General features: G+C 43.3%; 1 protein-coding gene across 1 annotated transcript in view; it reads right to left on the bottom strand.

Moving 5' to 3' along the window:
• si:ch211-247j9.1 (rho GTPase-activating protein 24) overlaps positions 1 to 16,290 on the bottom strand; it is a 24,950-nt gene extending 8,660 nt beyond the window's left edge. Inside the window, exons 1-2 of the mRNA XM_064979170.1 lie at positions 16,096 to 16,290; positions 8,135 to 8,251 (exon numbers count right to left, since the gene is read on the bottom strand). Coding sequence (XP_064835242.1) covers positions 8,135 to 8,251; positions 16,096 to 16,147 — 169 coding nt within the window. The 5' untranslated portion in view covers positions 16,148 to 16,290. The remainder of the gene's footprint in view (positions 1 to 8,134; positions 8,252 to 16,095) is intronic.
• Positions 16,291 to 19,421: the final 3,131 nt, after the last annotated feature.

Genomic DNA, 19,421 nt, shown 5'->3' with positions numbered 1-19,421 from the left:
AACACACACAAGAATGGTGTATAGGTATACAAGACAGGCATACAATTCTTATCTAAACATAAAAGAGCATCCAGGAACAACAAGACCCAGAGCCAAACAAATAATAAAAAATAATGCAAAACAAGGACATGTAGAAAGAAAGAGGGAAGATGTCCCCCCTATCCCCCATTTATTCCCCCCCCCGCCCCCCCAACTGCTCGGGTGGCAGGGCCAGCACATGCTGCCCAAAGGTAGATTAAATATTACAGTTGAGAGTGCGTTAATAAGTACAAATTCACAGCGCGACTGGCTCCAAGTAGGAGAGGAAAGGCTGCCAGATTTGATCAAATGTTGATAATTTATTGTTCAGAATATATCTAATTTCTAGTACAGTGTTTGCCAATTCACTGAGCCATAATTTGGTAGAGGGCGCTTCCCTCCTTTTCCAAAACAACAAGATGAGTTTTTTTGCCGAAATGAGACCGTACGAGATTAGTTGTTTTTGGGGGTTGGTTAATCCGTTTAGGGACTCAGATACTCCCAGGATTATCAGAAGCAGGTCTGGATCTATTGAAGTCTCCAAAACTTCAGAGAGGATCCCAAAATTCCACACCAATAACCATGCAAGCTAGAGCATAGGGCAAAGCAGTGGAGTAGTGTACCCTGCGCAGCCTGACATTTATCACATGTAGGGGATGTATCAGGAAATATCCTATGCAGTTTAGTTTTGGAATAGTGTAATCTGTGTAATACCTTGAATTGTATGAGACGATGTCTGGAATTAATGGAGCATGTGTGGATATACTCCAAGCTCTCTTCCCAGTCTGCCACAGAAATGTCAGTCCCTAGTTCTTCCTCCCATTTTGCCTTGATGGCATCTGTAGAAGGTGTGCTAACAGATTGAAAAGCATCATATAGACGCGATATCAGTTTATCTGAGGTGGGGCATATTTTTATGCATCCGTCAAACATGGAAGGTTTAGCATTCCCAAATGTTGGGAGGTGTTTTCTAACGTAGTCTCTAATTTGTAGGTATCTGAAAAAATTACTTCTGGGAAGATTATAAGTTTCCTCAGCAACTCAAAGGAAGCAAAGGTCCCTTCTATGTATAAATCCCCTATGGTACTTATCCCCAGCTCTCCCCATCGCTCAAAGGTGTTATCAAGGTTAGAAGGGGCAAAGGAGGGATTCTTGGCGACAGGGAGCATGAATGACATTGGTCTAAGCTCAAAGTGGACTTTAATTTGCTTCCAGATTCGGACTGTGCTATGTATAATAGGATTGTTACAATAAAGTGACATCTCCAGATTGACAGGCGACAAAATCACAGCGCCAATAGAGAAGGGGTGACACTCCTCACGCTCCATATAAGCCAGCTGGATGACGGAAGTGCGTCATCCAGCAGAAACGTAACAACGCAGAGGTTAGCGGCCCAGTAATAAAATATAAAATTTGGGAGAGACAGTCCTCCTTCCATCTTGGATTTACAGAGGTGTTTTTTACCTATCCTGTGTGTTTTATAATCCCAGATGAAAGGATTGATAATTGAGTCCAGTTGTTTATGAAAGGATTTAGGTATGAATACTGGGATGTTCTGATATAGGTAGAGCAGTTGTGGGAGGAAGACCATTTTAATGGCATTAATTCTTCCGAGCAGAGAAATTGGGAGAGTTCTCCAAAATAGTATGTTTGCTTTGAGTTTTTGTATCAGAGAGGGGAAATTCTCTTTAAATAGTAAGGAGTATTGTTTGGTAACTACAATTCCTAGGTAGGTACATTTTTCTGAAGATAACTTAAATGGGAGATGTTCTAGCCAGGAGGTGTTTTGCGACCGTATGGGCATTAATTCACTCTTGTTCCAATTTATTCTGTATCCCGAGAAGGTACCAAACAAATTGATCACATCAAGAATAGCTGGGATACTAGCCTGGGGTTCTGTTACATAGAGGAGGATGTCATCTGCGTATAGGGAAATCTTATTTAGAGTATCTTTAGTATTATAGCCGTGTATTGCTGCATGAGATCTAATCGTCTGAGCGAGGGGTTCGATAATTAGGGCGAAGAGCATAGGCGACAGCGCACAACCCTGCCTTGTCCCCCTGTTAAGGTTATATCGGGGCGACAATGATTGGTTAGTGAGTATTCTGGCACAGGGGTTCCTATATTAAAGCCTGATCCAATTTATGAACTCATCTCCAATATTAAATTTCTGTAGGACCTTGAATAGATAGGGCCACTCAACTTGGTCAAAGGCCTTTTCGGCGTCAAGAGATATGACGGCAAGGTCCACGTTGGGTAACCTCTGAGAATACATAATATTGAAGAGGCGCCTGAGATTGAAGAATGAGTTTCTGTTAGGGATAATGCCGGTCTGATCCGAGTGGACCAATTTGCCAATTAAAATGCTAAGCCTGTTAGCCAGAGTTTTTGCTAAAATCTTTTGGTCTGTATTAAGGAGAGATATTGGTCTGTATGACCCTACCTCTTCTGGATCTTTACCCTTCTTATGTATAACTGTAATGAGCGCTTCGTCCAAAGTATAAGGGAGAGCTCCATCCTCATTGGCCTGAACCAACATTTTGTGCAGGTAGGGAGAGAGCATGTTGCTGAATGTTTTATAGAATTCACCAGGGTATCCATCTGGGCCCGGGGTCTTGCCACTCTTTAGAGATTTAATTGTTTCTCGAATTTCATCAAGAGATATTTCCTTATTCAGGAAGTTAGAATCTTCCTGGTTCAGGGCAGGAAGATTACAGTCCTCCAAAAATGTTTGCATAATTAAGGGGTTAGGATCCGCTTTAGATGTATATAGAGTCTCATAAAACTGCTGGAATCTGTCATTGATGTCTTTGGGGGAAGAGAGTAATTCCCCAGATGCAGATTTAACTTTGTGAATCATTCGGTCACTCACATTTTTTCGAAGTTGTCCGGCGAGTAATTTTTGTGGTTTGTCACCAAACTCAAAATATTTTTGCTTGGCATAGAGAAAAGATTTAGCAATTTTAGCTGAGAGAATCTGATTATATTCAAATTTTAAAGAGGTAATTTTTTTATGTTTCTCCATAGATGGGTGGCTAGCATTCTCCCTATCCAGTAAGTGAATTTGTCCCTCCAGTTCTTCCAGTTTTCCTCTGTTTCGCCTACTCCTGGCAGCCTGAAAGGAGATGATACAGCCTCTCAGATAAGCCTTCAGTGTTTCACACAATAATGCTGGGGAGGTCTCTGTATTGTCGTTGGTATCAAAGAAAAATGTAATTTGGTCTTTAAGATATTCCCAGAATGTTGGTTCTGTGAGGAGCTGAGGATTCAACCTCCAGACCCTCTCGTTTGGTACAATGTCACCCAATCTCAGGGAGAAGGTGAGTGGACTGTGGTCCGAGATTATAATATCATGATACCTCACATTACAGGTATAGGGGAGTAGTCTATCATCCAACAAAAAGTAGTCAATTCGAGTGTAAACAGTGTGAACATGAGAGTAAAAGGAGTATTCCCTACCCGTAGTGTTAGCGATCCTCCATATATCGAATAAGTTCAAATTTTTTATGTAGGTATTCAAGAATTCGCTTGAATAGGAGGTAGGGGTTCGCCGGGTAGAGGATCTAGCCAAATACTGGTCTAGCACACAGTTAAGGTCCCCTCCAATGACCAGGTTAGTATGGGAGATATCTGGAATCAGGGCAAGGACTCTTTTGAAAAAAGAGGGGTTATCAATGTTTGGCCCATAGATATTTAGTAGAGTTACTGAGGTAGAGTGGATTTCTCCTATCACGATCACATACCGACCCTCTTTATCCGCAAGGGTGGTTTTATGTAGAAAGGGAATTCCTTTCCGTACCAGAATCGCTGTGCCTCTCGTTTTGGCAGAGAAGTTAGAGTGATACACTTGCCCCACCCACCTACACTTAAGTCTGCTATGAGAGTTATTCTTCAGATGGGTTTCTTGCAAAAATATAATATCAGACGAGAGTGCTTTCAGGTGGGCTAGGACCTTGCCCCTCTTAATTGGCTCGTTTAAACCCATGACATTCCAGGAAGTGAATGTAAGCCCCGCCCTCCTCTCGTTTGTAGTTCCTATGGTGGCCTGCATACCATGTAACTTGATAAAAAGTTAAGAAAGCGCACCAAAACATCACGATCAGCATATGTAGCACCTACACCCGAGCAGTATCCAACCCACCCCTCCCCTCCTGCAAGCACCTTTACTTCCCACCCTGTCCCCCTAATTTCCCCAACACTTACCCCCCCCCCCCCCCAATCAACCCATATTTAACAGGCATGCACAAACAGGAGAAAAACAAAGGAAAAATAAAAATAATAAACACATTGTCTGGCCGATGCCAAAAAAGCATGGCGCGACCTCGAACAAGAGGTAAAACAAAAACAAAATCCCAACTATACGTTCACCACTCACTATCCTAGAACTTCTACTAACATATGAACTGAGGAGGCTCCTGCGAATAAAGTGTTCAGTTGGCATCTAATAAACCTAAACAGAATAAGTTGCAACTTAAACATAATGCGCATATAAGCGTCATACTGGGTCAATCCCTGAGATAAGCAAGATATAGCCTCAAGGTTATATTGCTAAGCACTGCCGGTCCAAAAATAAACCATCCGCAACCAACATAGTCAGCCGTACCTTTACACACTGTGGGTCAGGAGATCAGAACAAGGATTTGCTAAATTAAACGTTTCCCCTATTTAAAAAATAATTTAAAATAAAAAATCTAATATTTTTTTTTATATATATATACACACATACACATACATACATATATACATACACATACACACACATACATACATACCTACATACATACCCACACAAAAAAATCGTATATAAAAATATATATTTAAAGAATATGTATATACATCCATATGCACATATACACATACAAACATTCATACCCCAGTATAACAATCTACACTGATTTAAAATATACACATACATAATACTAAAATGCTAAGAGAAAATAGTAATAAAGTACAAATAGTAATTATATGTACGCACACCTACACAGCCATAAGCACTAAAGAGGGCTGGTGGGGCTCTAATCGGGAGAGCGGCCCAAGGCTAGACAAAGGCAGAACGGCACAAAACATCAACTTGCTAACCAGGTGTCTGCGTCTGCCCCTTCCCAACAATCACCCCCAGTCCCCTGCAAGCAATAAATAAATGTTATGGTAGTAAGAATAATGTAAGGATTGTAAAATAAATAATGAAACAAAACAAAAGTGGGGGAATATAAGTATATCCATCCGAAAGTGTCAGTGATCAAACCTGGAAGTGAAAATATGCATCGCTCTGAGCACAACCGGGATGAAAGTGAATTTAACGTTAAATGAGAGCTCTGACCGCCCTCCATTGGTCGGCTCAGCGTCTTACATGTTCGGTAGCCCTTGTTGAGCCCGTTTAATACGGTTTCACCCAATATGGTATAGTATGGATTCGAGTCCATGAGCAGACCCTAACACGCAAAGACAAGGCACTATGGGGGATTGGTATATATCCCCGGATAAACTTCTCTGCGTCCAAAACCGAGGAGAGCCAAATCTTCTCACCGGAAGGCGGGGTAATTCTTAGTCTTGCAGGGAAGAGCAAGGCTGGGCGAAGATGGAGTTTGTAGAGTTTGGTCATGACATCTCTGTAGTCGGCGCGATGCTTTGCCACATCGGGCGCATAATCCTCATATACACGGAATGGATGCCCTTTATGTGACAGTTTGCCCCTCATTCGAGCTTCACGCAGGATAAGATCCTTGGTCTTGAAACTGTGACAACAGATGATTACTGGGCGAGGACATTGGCCCGGTCCAGGCACTGGGACAAGGGAGCGATGTGCACGGTCCAGGTGGGGATCCGAATCCAAAACATCCGATCCCATTGCATCCTTCAATAGCTTGGCGAAGAAGTCGGTGGGGCGAGATCCCGCCTCTACCCCCTCTGCCAGACCAACAACGCGAAGGTTATTACGTCTTGATCGGCCCTCCAGGTCTACCACTTTCACAGAAAGCCTCTGCACACTATCCTGCAATGACGTGCATAGCTTCTCTAACTCGTCGATCCTACCAGCGTTGAATTCAGAAGCTTTCTCAAGGTCCACAATACTCTGGCCATGCGAAGCGACCGTTCGAATGATGCTCTCGATTTTGGTGTCCAGTTCAGCAATAGTGGCCTTAAGATCCTCAGCTATAGTTCATTCAGCCCATTTACTGACTTTAAAAAAACACAGCTGATATGGCTGACTTGCCCTCTTAATTAAAACCTCTTAAGGATCTGAATCTTTTTTTCAATTTTCGCCAAAAATGACATACCCAAATCTAACTACCTGTAGCTCAGGACCTGAAGCAAGGATATGCATATTCTTGATACTATTTGAAAGGAAACACTTTGAAGTTTGTGAAAATGTTAAATTAATGTAAGAGAATATAACACATTAGATCTGGAATAAAATAATACAAAGAAAAAATCATGCATATTTTTATTTAATTTTTTTCCATCATCTTTGAAATGCAAGTGATCACAATGTATTATTCCAGGTTAGGCGCAATTTCGATTTTCGCCACTAGATGGCAGCAGTGTGTGTGCAAAGTTTTAGACTGATCCAATGAACCATTGGAATTAATTGTATGTTTTATATTTCTTCTGGGGGTGGACTGTGGGAGGGGTTGCGAATGGTTGAGGGACAGCTATTGGGGAACTGTGGGGGGGGGATCTTGGAGGGTTCAGGTGTTCATGTTTTTTAGCTTGGTGGTAGATTTGTCAACGTGCCCTTGAGCAGGGCATTGACCCTGGATGCTTCTGAGTCTCGCACTGCATGGGACTCTGTTGGATGACTGGTATGATGTAGTGGTTGAGCGTCTTCACTGCAAGTATATTGTATGTTTTGGATATTCAATAAATAAATAAATAAAAATAGTGTTTTCCTGAGTTCCCAGTTGTCTTGAACTCACTGAAGTCAGATTTCACAGTTCTGAGTTGAAAGTTGTTTTGAGCGTGGCAGAAATCATGCTGGATTGACAGTATGGCAAATGTTGAATGTTTATCATTTTAAGCTTGGACAAGAGACCCTTAAACCCAGACTCGGAATCACACACCCACTCCACAGAATAGCAGGCTAGTGATTGCCTTGGTCATGCTTGCAGTTAGCTACTGATTCCTTCCAAACCACTCATTCTTGAATTTGCGATTTCCAACTTGTGTAATGTTTATGTCCAATGGCCAATGAGCACCGATACGTTTGATCTATAATTTCTCTTTGTTTATGTCTCTTCATATGACAAGGATTAAAAAGTATTTGCCAGTAGATTGTCAACCTGATTCATGATGATGCGTCTTTATTAAGTCAATTATTTATTCATTTATTTTTTTTACATTGTTTGCAAACTGATATGTGACACCTATTAATGCTAAAATAACATGCCAACATTTTTTGCTAAAAATGTGGGACTCAAAACAGGTGGGGCTCTGCCGGGTCGCCACTCGTCCTGCACCATTCCCATAAAGTTGTGGGAAGGTTGTATGCAAAATAACCATAGGACAACCACGCTCTCACCATGCTTTAAGAAACAGATCATGTTGGGATGCAGGTAGCCTAGCAGTTAAGTGTTGGGCTAGTAACTGAAAAATCACTGGTTTAAATCCCTGAAATGGCAAATTGGAAAAATCTGCAGTTCTACACTTGAGCAAGGCAGTTAACCCCTAACAGCAACTGCTCCCCGGGTGCTGATGATGTCGATTAAGGCAATCCCCCTCACGTTTCTGGTTCAGAGTGGTTGGGTTAAATGCGGAAGACACATTTTGGATGATTGCGTTCAGTTGTGCAACTGACTAAGTATCCCCCTTCCCCTCACATATGGTTCTCAGAATGTTATGTGCAAACTGGGTATTGTGTGAAGCCCAGCAGGCACCCAGCCAAGGCAGACACACAGCTGTGCCCACCAAGGAGGCAGAGGGGGGCTGAGGCTGAGGTATGCGTACACACAGGGTTGGGCTAAGCCCTGTACAGACTGGAGGAGTCTGTTGAACTAAAACAAATTATACGGCATGACTGATTTGATTGTTTGTTCAAGACAGTGAGAGCGCCAAGTGTATGCATTTGAGTGTGGTAATGAGTGTTTAGTAGTGTAAATGTATGTAATAGTGATGCTACCTGTAAAGGGTATCCAGACACCCTTGTTGAGGGTCTTGAGCCACTCCTCTCCCTGACCACAGCTGTTGGAGAGGAAGAAGTATGAGCCAGGGCTGACCAGCACGTCTCTGTTCCCACCTGTGATGGAGCGGGGGGATGGATGGATGGCGAGAGGGTGAGAAAGAGTCACAGACAGATAACAAAGACGAGTGACTGCAGCCCTACTGACAAAAATCTGACAAAATGTCAAGCTGGTCCATGCTGGTCAAGCTGTTTTGACCAGCATGGTCTATCTAGTTAGGCTGGCCAACCAGCTGGTAAAGCTGGTGATGCTGGTGACCAGCTCATGCTAGTATGTTGGTGACATGCTTATACTGGTAGGCTGCTGATCAGCTTATTCTAATCCAATCTGTTAGTTGGACCTAATGTACCTGTTACTGAAATGGTTGTTCCGATTTAAATAGTTTAGGTAGTTTAATGTATTCATCTTTCTAACCCTAGTAGGCATTCTGAGTACTGGTTGTGGGTGAATAAATGTTCCAATTGTTGGATATCGACACTCAGGCTGGATTCCAGGTGGAATTAAACATAATTTTGCAAGCCAGCATAATGTGGCTTGCAGGCCTGATGTGGCCATTGTATTAGAAAAACTAGGTCCTCAAAGTAAGTCCTTATGGTGTATGTAATTTCCTGTCTTAAATAATCAAGCGCTTTGATGCTGGTTTTGCTGGTGTCCAAAACACAGAGAAGGCTGGTCACCAGCAAAAACACGGCGAAACTACTGTATATAATCGTTCAGTATAGTTGTATAGCTATAAAACTATAATATGCTTCATAATAAAACATGTATAAAAACATCAGCCTATGCTGGTCTATACAATTGTTTTGTTCAGCAGGGAGGCCACTGATGAGCTCTACTTGATTCTTGTCTTAGACAAGGAGCCGCAAACAGCATAGAGGCTTTGTTTATTGACAAAGACCATAATTGCCCTATGGATGGGCAAATGTCCACTCTCAGTCTTATTTAGGATTGATTGGACCTTCAGTCTTCTCTGATTTCCTTGTACAAATCAAAATGAAATCATATATTATTTGTCACATATGCTGAATACAACAGCTGTAGACCTTACAGTGAAATGCTTACTTACATTCCCTTAAACCAACAATGCAGTTTAAAAAAATAATACCTACAAAATTGTTAGTCGAGGTAATTGAGGTGATATACACTGCTCAACAAAATAAAGGGAACACTTAACCTCTTGAAACTCTAGGGGCGCAATTTCATTTTTGGATGAAAAACGTTCCCGTTTTAAACAAGATATTTTGTCACAAAAAGATGCTCGACTATGCATATAATTGATAGCTTTGGAAAGAAAACACTCTGAATTTTCCAGAACTGCAAAGATATTCTCTGTGGGTGCCCTAGAACGGGAGCTACAGGCAAAACCAAGATGAAACGGCACCAGGAAACCAACAGGATTTTTGAGGCTCCGTTTTCCATTGTCTCCTTATATGGCTGTGAATGCGAGAGGAATGAGCCTGCCCTTTCTGTCGTTTCCCAAGGTGTCTGCAGCATTGTGACGTATTTGTAGGCATATCATTGGAAGATTGACCATAAGAGACTACATTTTCCAGGTGTCCGCCCGGTGTCCTCCGTCGAAATTGGTGCGTCTTTTTCAGCTGCTGGTATTTTTCCATGCGATTCTGAGGGAAAGCAGGCTTCCACGAACTGCATATCAATGAAGAGATATGTGAAAAAACACCTTGAGGATTGATTCCAAACAACGTTTGCCATGTTTCGGTCGATATTATGGAGTTAATTCGGAAAAAGTTTGACGTTTTGGTGACTGAATTTTCGGTTCGTTTCGGTAGCCAAATGTGATGTACAAAACGGAGTGATTTCTCCTACACAAAGATTCTTTCAGGAAAAACTGAACATTTGCTATGTAACTGAGAGTCTCCTCATTGAAAACATCCGAAGCTCTTCAAAGGTAAATGATTTTATTTATTTGGTTTATCTGGTTTTTGTGAAAATGTTGCGTGCTAAATGCTACTCAAAATGCTAAGCTAGCTTAGCATACTCTTACACAAATTAGTGATTTGCTATGGTTCAAAAGCATATTTTGAAAATCTGAGATGACAGTGTTGTTAAGAAAAGGCTAAGCTTGAGAGCAGGCGCATTATTTTCATTTTATTTGCGATTTTCAGAAATCGTTAACGTTGCGTTATGCTAATGAGCCTGAGGCTTTATTCACGATCCCGGATCCGGGATGGGGAGTATCAAGAGGTTTAAACAACACAATGTAACTCCAAGTCAATCACACTTCTGTGAAATCAAACTGTCCACTTAGGAAGCAACACTGATTGACAAGAAATGTCACATGCTGTTGTGCAAATGGAATAGACAACAGGTGTAAATTATAGGCAATTAGACACCCCCAATAAAGGAGTGGTTCTGCAGGTGGTGACCACAGACCACTTCTCATTTCCTATGCTTCCTGGCTGATGTTTTGGTCACTTTTGAATGCTGGCGGTGCTTTCACTCTAGTGGTACCATGAGACTGAGTCTACAACCCACACAAGTGGTTCAGGTAGTGCAGCTCATCCAGTATGGCACATCAATGCAAGCTGTGGCAAGAAGGTTTGCTGTGTCTGTCAGCGTAGTGTCCAGAGCATGGAGGCGCTACCAGGAGACAGGCCAGTACATTAGTAGACGTGGAGGAGGCTGTAGGAGGGCAACAACCCAGCAGCAGGACCGCTACCTCCGCCTTTGTGCAAGGAGGAGCAGGAGGAGCACTGCCAGAGCCCTGCAAAATGACCTCCAGCAGGCCACAAATGTGCATGTGTCTGCTCAAACGGTCAGAAACAGACTCCATGAGGGTGGTATGAGGGCCCGACATCCACAGGTGGGGGTTGTGCTTACAGCCCAACACCGTGCAGGACGTTTGGCATTTGCCAGAGAACACCAAGATTGGCAAATTCGCCACTGGCGCCCTGTGCTCTTCACAGATGAAAGCAGGTTCACACTGAGCACATGTGACAGACGTGACAGAGTCTGGAGACGCTGTGGAGGACGTTCTGCTGCCTGCAACATCCTCCAGCATGACCGGTTTGGCAGTGGGTCAGTCATGGTGTGGCGTGGCATTTCTTTGGGCGGCCGCACAGCCATGTGCTCGCCAGAGGTAGCCTGACTGTCATTAGGTACCGAGATGAGATCCTCAGACCCCTTGTGAGACCATATGCTGGTGCGGTTGTCCCTGGGTTCCTCCTAATGCAAGACAATGCTAGACCTCATGTGGCTGGAGTGTGTCAGCAGTTCCTGCAAGAGGAAGGCATTGATGCTATGGACTGGCCCGCCCGTTCCCCAGACCTGAATCCAACTGAGCACATCTGGGACATCATGTCTCGCTCCATCCACCAACGCCACGTTGCACCATAGATTGTCCAGGAGTTGGCGGATGCTTTAGTCCAGGTCTGGGAGGAGATCCCTCAGGAGACCATCAGCCACCTCATCAGGAGCATGCCCAGGCGTTGTAGTGAGGTCATACAGGCACATGGAGGCCACACACCCTACTGAGCCTCATTTTGACTTGTTTAATGACATTACATCAAAGCTGGATCAGCCTGTAGTGTTGTTTTCCACTTTAATTTTGAGTGTGACTCCAAATCCAGACCTCCATGGGTTGATCAATTTAATTTCCATTGATAATTTTTGTGTGATTTTGTTGTCAGCACATTCAACTATGTAAAGAAAAAAGTATTTAATAAGAATATTTCATTCATTCAGATCTAGGATGTGTTATTTTAGTGTTCCCTTTATTTTTTTGAGCAGTGTATAAATATGGGTAGAGTTATTCAGGTGACATATGCATAGATAATAACAGAGAGTAGCAGCAGCGTAAAAGAGGGGTGGGGGCAATAAAAATAGTCTGGGTAACCATTTGATTAGCTGTTCAGGAGTCTTATGGCTTGGGGTTAGAAGCTGTTTAGAAGCGTCTTGGACCTAGACTTGGGGCTCAGGTACTGCTTGCCGTGTGGTAGCAGAGAGAACAGGCTATGACTAGGTTGGCTGGAGTCTTTGACCATTTTTAGGGCCTTCCTCTGACAATGCCTGCTAAAGAGGTCCTGGATGGCAGGAAGCTTGGCCCCAGTGATGTACTGGGCCGTTCGCACTACCCTTGGTAGTGCCTTGCGGTTGGAGGCCCGAGCCGTTGCCATACCAGGCAGTAATGCAACCAGTCAGGATGTTCTTGATGGTGCAGCTGTAGAACCTTTTGAGGACCTGAGGACCCATGCCAAATCTTTTCAGACTACTGAGGGGGAATAAGTTTTGTTGTGCCCTCTTCATAACTGTCTTGGTGTGCTTGGACCATGTACGTTTGTTGGTGATGTGGAAACCAAGGAACTTGAAGCTCTCAGCCTGCTCCACTACAGCCCCGTCGATGAGAATCTCCTTAGTCTGGATCACGTTGAGGGAGAGGTTGTTGTCCTGGCACCACATGGCCAGGTCTCTGACCTCCTCCCTACATGCTGTCTCGTTGTTGTTGGTGATCCGCCTACCACTGTTGTGCCGTCGGGAAACTTTATGATGGTGTTGGAGTCGTGCCTGGCCGTGCAGTCATGAGTGAACAGGGAGTACAGGAGGGGTCATGACCGGTTGTGATACAGCCAGGGATCAAACCAGGGTCTGTAGTGATGCCTCGAGCACTGCGCCACTCGGGAGCCTTAAAATATCACCGTGGATATAACGTTGAAGATCTGACGTTGTTTTAAAGGTAAAAAAGTTTGTCAATGTTGAAATTTGGTTTCCATGATGACATAATCCTGTGGTTGAACTTTCACCCTTAAAACAACAGTTTTAACAACAGTACGTGAATTACTTTTTCCAAATCCAATGTTTTTTCCATGTAGATTCCACGTCACATTGAGCTGACAAATTACGTTGACAAATGGTTTGTGGCCAGTTTGTGTCCAGTGGGTAGTTTACTTTTACATACTGTACATAAATGTAGAGAAAGTATTCATACCCCTTGGCCACATTTTGAATTTAAAATGGATAAAATTGTGATTTTTTGTCACTAGCCTACACACCATACCCCGAATTATGTTTTTAGACAATTTTGTAAATTAATTAAAAATGGGAAGCTGAAATGTATTGATTCAATAAGTATTCACCCCCTTTGTTTTGTCAAACAGAAATAAATTCAGGACTAAAATTGTGCTTAACAAGTCATGATTTTTGAATGAATGACTACCTAGATCTTTGTAACCCTCACATACATTTATCTGTCCCTCAGTCACACAGTGAATTTCAGACATCAGATTCAACCACAAAGACCAGGGATTTTTTCCAATGCCTTGCGTTGGCTGTAATAGGATAAAGGAATGAAGAACACCTACTGGTAGATGTGTAGAGAAAAACACACATAATATTCCTTTGAGCAGGGTGAAGTTATTATTACACTTTTGATGGTGTATCAATACACCCAGTCACTACAAAGACACAAGCAGGGTCCTTCCTAGCAGGACAATAACCTAAAACACATTGAATGTCCCTGAGTGTCCTAGTTACAATTACAGTAATTCTGATAGTACAGATCAGGTATTTTCATCTCTCCATTGATCATACAGTGCATGAACTGGTATATGCAGTGTCTGTCCTCTCTGCCCGTCTCCACAGGCTTACATACTGAGTGGCACGTTCTGATCTTTATTTCCTTTGTTTTGTCTTTATTTAGTATGGTCAGGGCGTGAGTTGGGGTGGGCAGTCTATGTGTGTTTTTCTATGTTGGGGTTTTGAGTTCAGCCGAGTATGGTTCTCAATCAGAGGCAGGTGTCGTTAGTTGTCTCTGATTGAGAATCATACTTAAGTAGCCTGGGTTTCACTTCTGAGTTGTGGGTGTTTGTTTTCGGTGTGTGTGTTTGTTACCACACGGTACTGTTTCGGTTTAGCTCGTTTCACGTTTATTGTTTTGTCGTGTTCAGTTTATGTCTTTAAATAAACATTATGGACATTTACCATGCTGCGCATTGGTCCTCCGATCCTTCCTCAGAAGAGGAGGAGGAATGCCATTACACTGAGATCCTCTCATAGTCGTACCGTCATACCACAGCACCAGTCAAACATGACAAATCCCTAAATGCCGATACAGATTAATACTGTTTTTCACTCCATGCATTTCACAATCCCTCCCCGTCTCTTTGAAATCTTTATCATCTTTGAAGAGTCTGGGTGCTGGGAAAAACAGTGTAGGATCCTTATGTACACAAAGGAATGAGGCTTTTTTGGAAATAGCAATTGGGAATGCTGTAGTAATGTTCAGTGATCTACTGTATGTACACCAGTCTCAAAAGAATGGTTTTCCTGTACGTGTGATTTATGCTTGCCGTCTGCGAGTTGTTAGGATTAATTCCAGACAATTAAACATGACATTTTTCTGTAATAGTGCAGAACATGTGATTCTAGCTCTTGCCGGTCACTGTGTCCTCTCTGCTAGAGTGTTAACTGGACAACAGCCCGGATAGAATCAGATGGCCATTCCTTATCTTTAAGCACTGCTCAGGTTCAACAAGGGCTCATTGATTTTCATAATTTAATTAAAACTCTTGCCAGTTTTTTCATACATTTTTCCCGGACATATTAATCAAGTTATGGGGTTCTGGGGGCAATAAAAATGGTGCTCTCAATTCTGCAGACATTCTCTGGGAAAGAGTGTGGACGGTGATTCATTTCAGGCAAGGCACTTTTCTTAACAAGGACAGGAATGTGAAATAAGCCCATTTAAGTGGCTTATCGATACCTACACCTCTACTGTAAAAGCCTGGTCCAGGCAGGCACTGTGGTGGCTCTGACTACAAGGCATTCCTCACCTAAGCTGTGATAACGGAGCTGAGCAGACCCTACATGTGATGTGGGTGTACAGTATGTGATCTTTATCAGAGACTCTTAATTCTTTAAGAGAAAAAAAGGAAAGGTTTTTCATTCCAAGATTATTTGGTGCAATGCAACAGCGTTATGGGGTGAAACAAGCCTTTCCTATCAAAACTGTGCTCCAAATTCCTCTACATTTTACATTTAGTCATTTAGCAGACACTCTTATCCAGAGGGACTTAAAATGAGTAGAATGATACTCAATCTTTTAGTCCTTTGTCAGATGACTGCCTCATCCCTACCTCATCCCTGGTGCCTCATCCACTCCACTCTCTCAACTCATTATTTTGAGTACCCTCCTCCCCTCCCTGTCCCCACATCCATCATGTTCTGTAAATTAGGGGCCTGGTTTAAACAGCTTTAATGTACTCTTCCTCTCCTGCCCCCTTCCCCCCTTCCCCTCTCACCCCTGAACCTCATTGTACACGCACTGATGTCTCCCAAGGGCACCAAGAGACACTACATCACTACATCCCTTTCTGGTCCCCATGGGAGCCCCATGTTATCTGCATATGAGTGTTTGATAGGGGGAAGTACATCAGGACTGGATGACCCAATTCTCCCAAGGGGATGTAATTAACCCTTGCTGTGTTGTCTTCCTCTTACCCCCAGCATTCCATAGTGATATGATCAAATTAGAACTGATCAAGCATGGTCTGTACACACTGAAACACCGGCCATACGCATGAACTGAACTGTAATGACATTTGGCCACATAAGGACACCAGTGCAAGTATTTAATTTTCAACAAGTAGAAACATTAGTAGAAAGATTCAGCATAACTCACACCTTTGCCTTGAGTTTAGCTTTATTGATGCATAGTATGAAAAAGCAATATGAATGGTAAAAGTACTGAAGTATGTCAAATGGTTGTAATGTAAAGTAACTTGGTCACAGTAAAGCATGCTTACTTTCTGCTTAATACGAGGAAACAATCACAAAGTAGTCCTGCCAAAGCCAGTTTAAAATGACCCAGACCTGTCTCATGATAGTGGCTGATGGATAGTAGGATGGGAGGAGTGTGTGAGGCAAGGGTTGACATCTCACTCACCTTTCTGTGTGGCGCTGTTGTACTTCCAAGACTTGAAGCAGGTGAGACCCATACTGCAGGTGTCTGTCCAGCTCTAGTACTCACCTAGCCTAGCCAACGGTCCAGTTCTCTAAGCACATGTAGTTCACCCATAATAATCCAATTGATTTTGCATATAAAACACCTTTACCTTCCACTGATAGCACTCCCTACCGACCCAACATCCCGAAGGCTACCTCGGACTGCCATGTCATTGATCCCCGCCCATTACTCCTCCTCTCTCTCTTTCTCCTGATCTCTTGCTATATCCCTCCTCATCCACCTCCTCAATAACCATACAGCTCCATCCCCTTAGCCGTGCTGTGTTTGGTTGGGGGAGACGTACAGTGGAGGGTGGGCTGGGGCGGAGGCCCTCTGCGGCAGACCAACCCACAACGGCTGCACACGCAGAGGCAAAGTATGGCCTCAGCATCTCTCTACCAGCTGTAATTACTTCACTACCGTGCCACGTCGCAGGCAGAGGCAATTTCCCTAATGCACAGCCCACCCCACTACACCCCACCCGCCCCAGCTTTCATATTTTGTTTATTGGCCATCAATGTGCACCGCCCTCACCCACACACAATGACTCAAGGGTTATAAAGACGCGAGCGGGTGCCCGGCACGTTAAACTTTTGAACCGTCGTCCAATACACTAAGAAGAGCCTCTCTCTCCTTGCTCTGCCGTCCTCTCACTCTCTCCCCCGCCCCCCCCCTCTAGCCTCCATCCCTCTAGCTTTCTCCCATAGCATCTTGGATTTATGATCCTGGCCTGGCAGATGCTCAGGGATATATTGATCCTGACCAGAGAGACCCACTTCATTTGGCGTGAGGAGGGCTCCTCCTCAGTAGACTTTACTGATGCCATCAAATCTGTGTGGCTTGGCTGGAGTTATGTGGCCAGGTGCCAGTCTATGAATGTCACAGTGAAAGGGGTACCATGAGACCAGTACACATACAACTTCTACCTAGCTACTCCTTTAAAGTTGTTGTCCATCGTGTTACTCCTATCATGGGAGATAGAAGATGGGGAGATCACGAGTGAGATAAAAAGACAAAGCAATTATCTTTTTGATGTTTGCTTCTCTTGTTTGGATTAAAACTCGGAAAGTGAAACTTAACTGTCCTCCTGGCATATAGACTCCTGTTATCGGCGATGGGGTATTGGCCAGCCCAGTCCCTATAGTCTACCCATGTGACAAAAAGGGATTCAGTTCCCTACTCTGACCACATCAGGGAGGGACTCCAATTACCACTGAGAGCTTTCACTTCCCTATGTGTCAAAACAATGGACTCACACTGTTCATGCGAGAGGGGCGGGGGGGGGGGGGAGAATGAGAACAGTCACTCCTCCCATCCCATCCCACCAGACCCCACTCCACCACTCCTCATTTTCACCCCTGATTCTACTATTTAGTTCATTTGAATTGTTGGTTTAAGAAGATCTGCTAATGGTTTCCATTTTCATTAGTACACATGTCTTCAGCTCTTTTCCCCTCCACTTTCTTTGGGGTCAAGAGTTAAGTCTGTCAGTCTCACCAAGTGAGGAAGTGTAAGTGTTCAGATTGACCTTGCATTGAAATGCATTAAACTGATAGTTCAGCTATTACTCTGACATTCCAATTGTTTGTATCATACTCAGGGTATTCCAGATGAAACCAAATAAAATGGCATGACTGGGTTTTACTGATCCAGTCTTTCACAAACAGTATCCATGGTCGTCTTTGTTGAAATATACCTGAAAAGCCAAATGCCTGTTTTTATTTGTGGCTGTGGCACACAAACAGGCATGTGCTTTATGTGGATTCATCAAGTCAGGCATTCAGTGGGAAGAGTGGATAAAATGTTCCAAGCAGTTGTTTGTGTTGCGGCACATATTGTCCTTTGACTAATGAAATGTTTCTGCCCCCTACTGATGCAACATGAAATAGCAGACAGACTTAAATTAGGTCAGTACGAACCAGGCCACTCCAACCTTGTTCCTGGAGAGCTACCGTCCTGTAGGTTTTCGCTCCATCTCTAATCTAGTGCACCTGATTCTAGTAATTTGCTGGTTGATAAGCTGAATGAGGTTAGTTTACAACTGGGGTTTGAGTAGAAAAACTATAGGAGGGCAGTGCTTCAAGAAAAGGGTTGGAGAGCCCTGTACTTTGCTCTGTTCAGCTTTACCTCAATCCTGACAAGTCTCCCAGTCCCTGCCAATGAAAAACATCCCAAAAGCATGATGCTGCCACCACCATGCTTCACCGTAGGGATGGTGCCAGGTTTCCTCCAGACATGACGCTTGGCAGTCAGGCCAAAGAGTTCAATCTTAGTGTCATCAGACCAGAGAATCTTGTTTCTCGTGGTCTGAGAGTCTTTAGGTGCCTTTTGCAAACTCCAAGCAGCTGTCGTGTGCTTTTTACTGAGGAGTGGCTTCCATCTAGTAACTTTATCATAAAGGCCTGATTGGTGGAGTGCTGCAGAGATGGTTGCCCTTCTGGAAGGTTCTCCCATCTCCACAGAGGAACTCTGTCACTCTGAAAGAGCTCTAATCGGGTTATTGGTCGCCTCCCTGACTAAGACACTTCTCCCCAGATTGCTCAGTTTGGCCGGGCTGGCAGCTCTAGGAAGAGTATTGGTGGTTCCAAACTTCTTCCATTTAATAATGATGGAGGCCACTGTGTTCTTTGGGACCTTCAATACTGCTGAAATATTTTGGTGCACTTCCCCAGATCTCATAGCTTGGTTTATGCTCTGTCATGCACTGTCAACCGTAGGACCTTATCAAGACAGTTGTGTGCCTTTCCAAATCATGTCCAATCAATTGAATTTACCACAGTTGGACTCCAATCAAGTTGTAGAAACATATCAAGGATGATCAATGGAAACAGTTCAATTTTGAGTCTCATAGCAAAGAGTCTGAATACAAGTTTGGACACACCTACTCATTCCAGGGTTTTTCTTTATTTTGACTATTTTCTGCATTGTAAAATAATAGTGAAGACATCAAAACTATGAAATAACACATGGAGTCATGTAGTAACCAAAAAAGTGTTAAACAAATCAAAATATACTATTCAAAGTCGCCACCCTTTGCCTTGATGACAGCTTTGCACATTCTTGGCATTCTCTCATCCAACATCATGGGGTTGTCACTTGGAATGCATTTTAATTAACAGGTGTGCTTTGTTAATTTTTAGAATAGTTTTTTCTTTCCTTAATGTGTTTGAGCCAATCAGTTGTGTTGTGACAAGGTAGGGGTGGTAGATGATAGCCCAATTTGGTAAAATACCAAGTCCATATTATGGCAAGGACAGTTGAAATAA

This window comes from Oncorhynchus masou, chromosome 12 (genome assembly GCF_036934945.1).
Source record: "Oncorhynchus masou masou isolate Uvic2021 chromosome 12, UVic_Omas_1.1, whole genome shotgun sequence".
NCBI lineage: Eukaryota > Metazoa > Chordata > Actinopteri > Salmoniformes > Salmonidae > Oncorhynchus > Oncorhynchus masou.
Note: the sequence above shows the minus strand (reverse complement) of the source record. Positions and strands in the feature narration are given on the sequence as shown.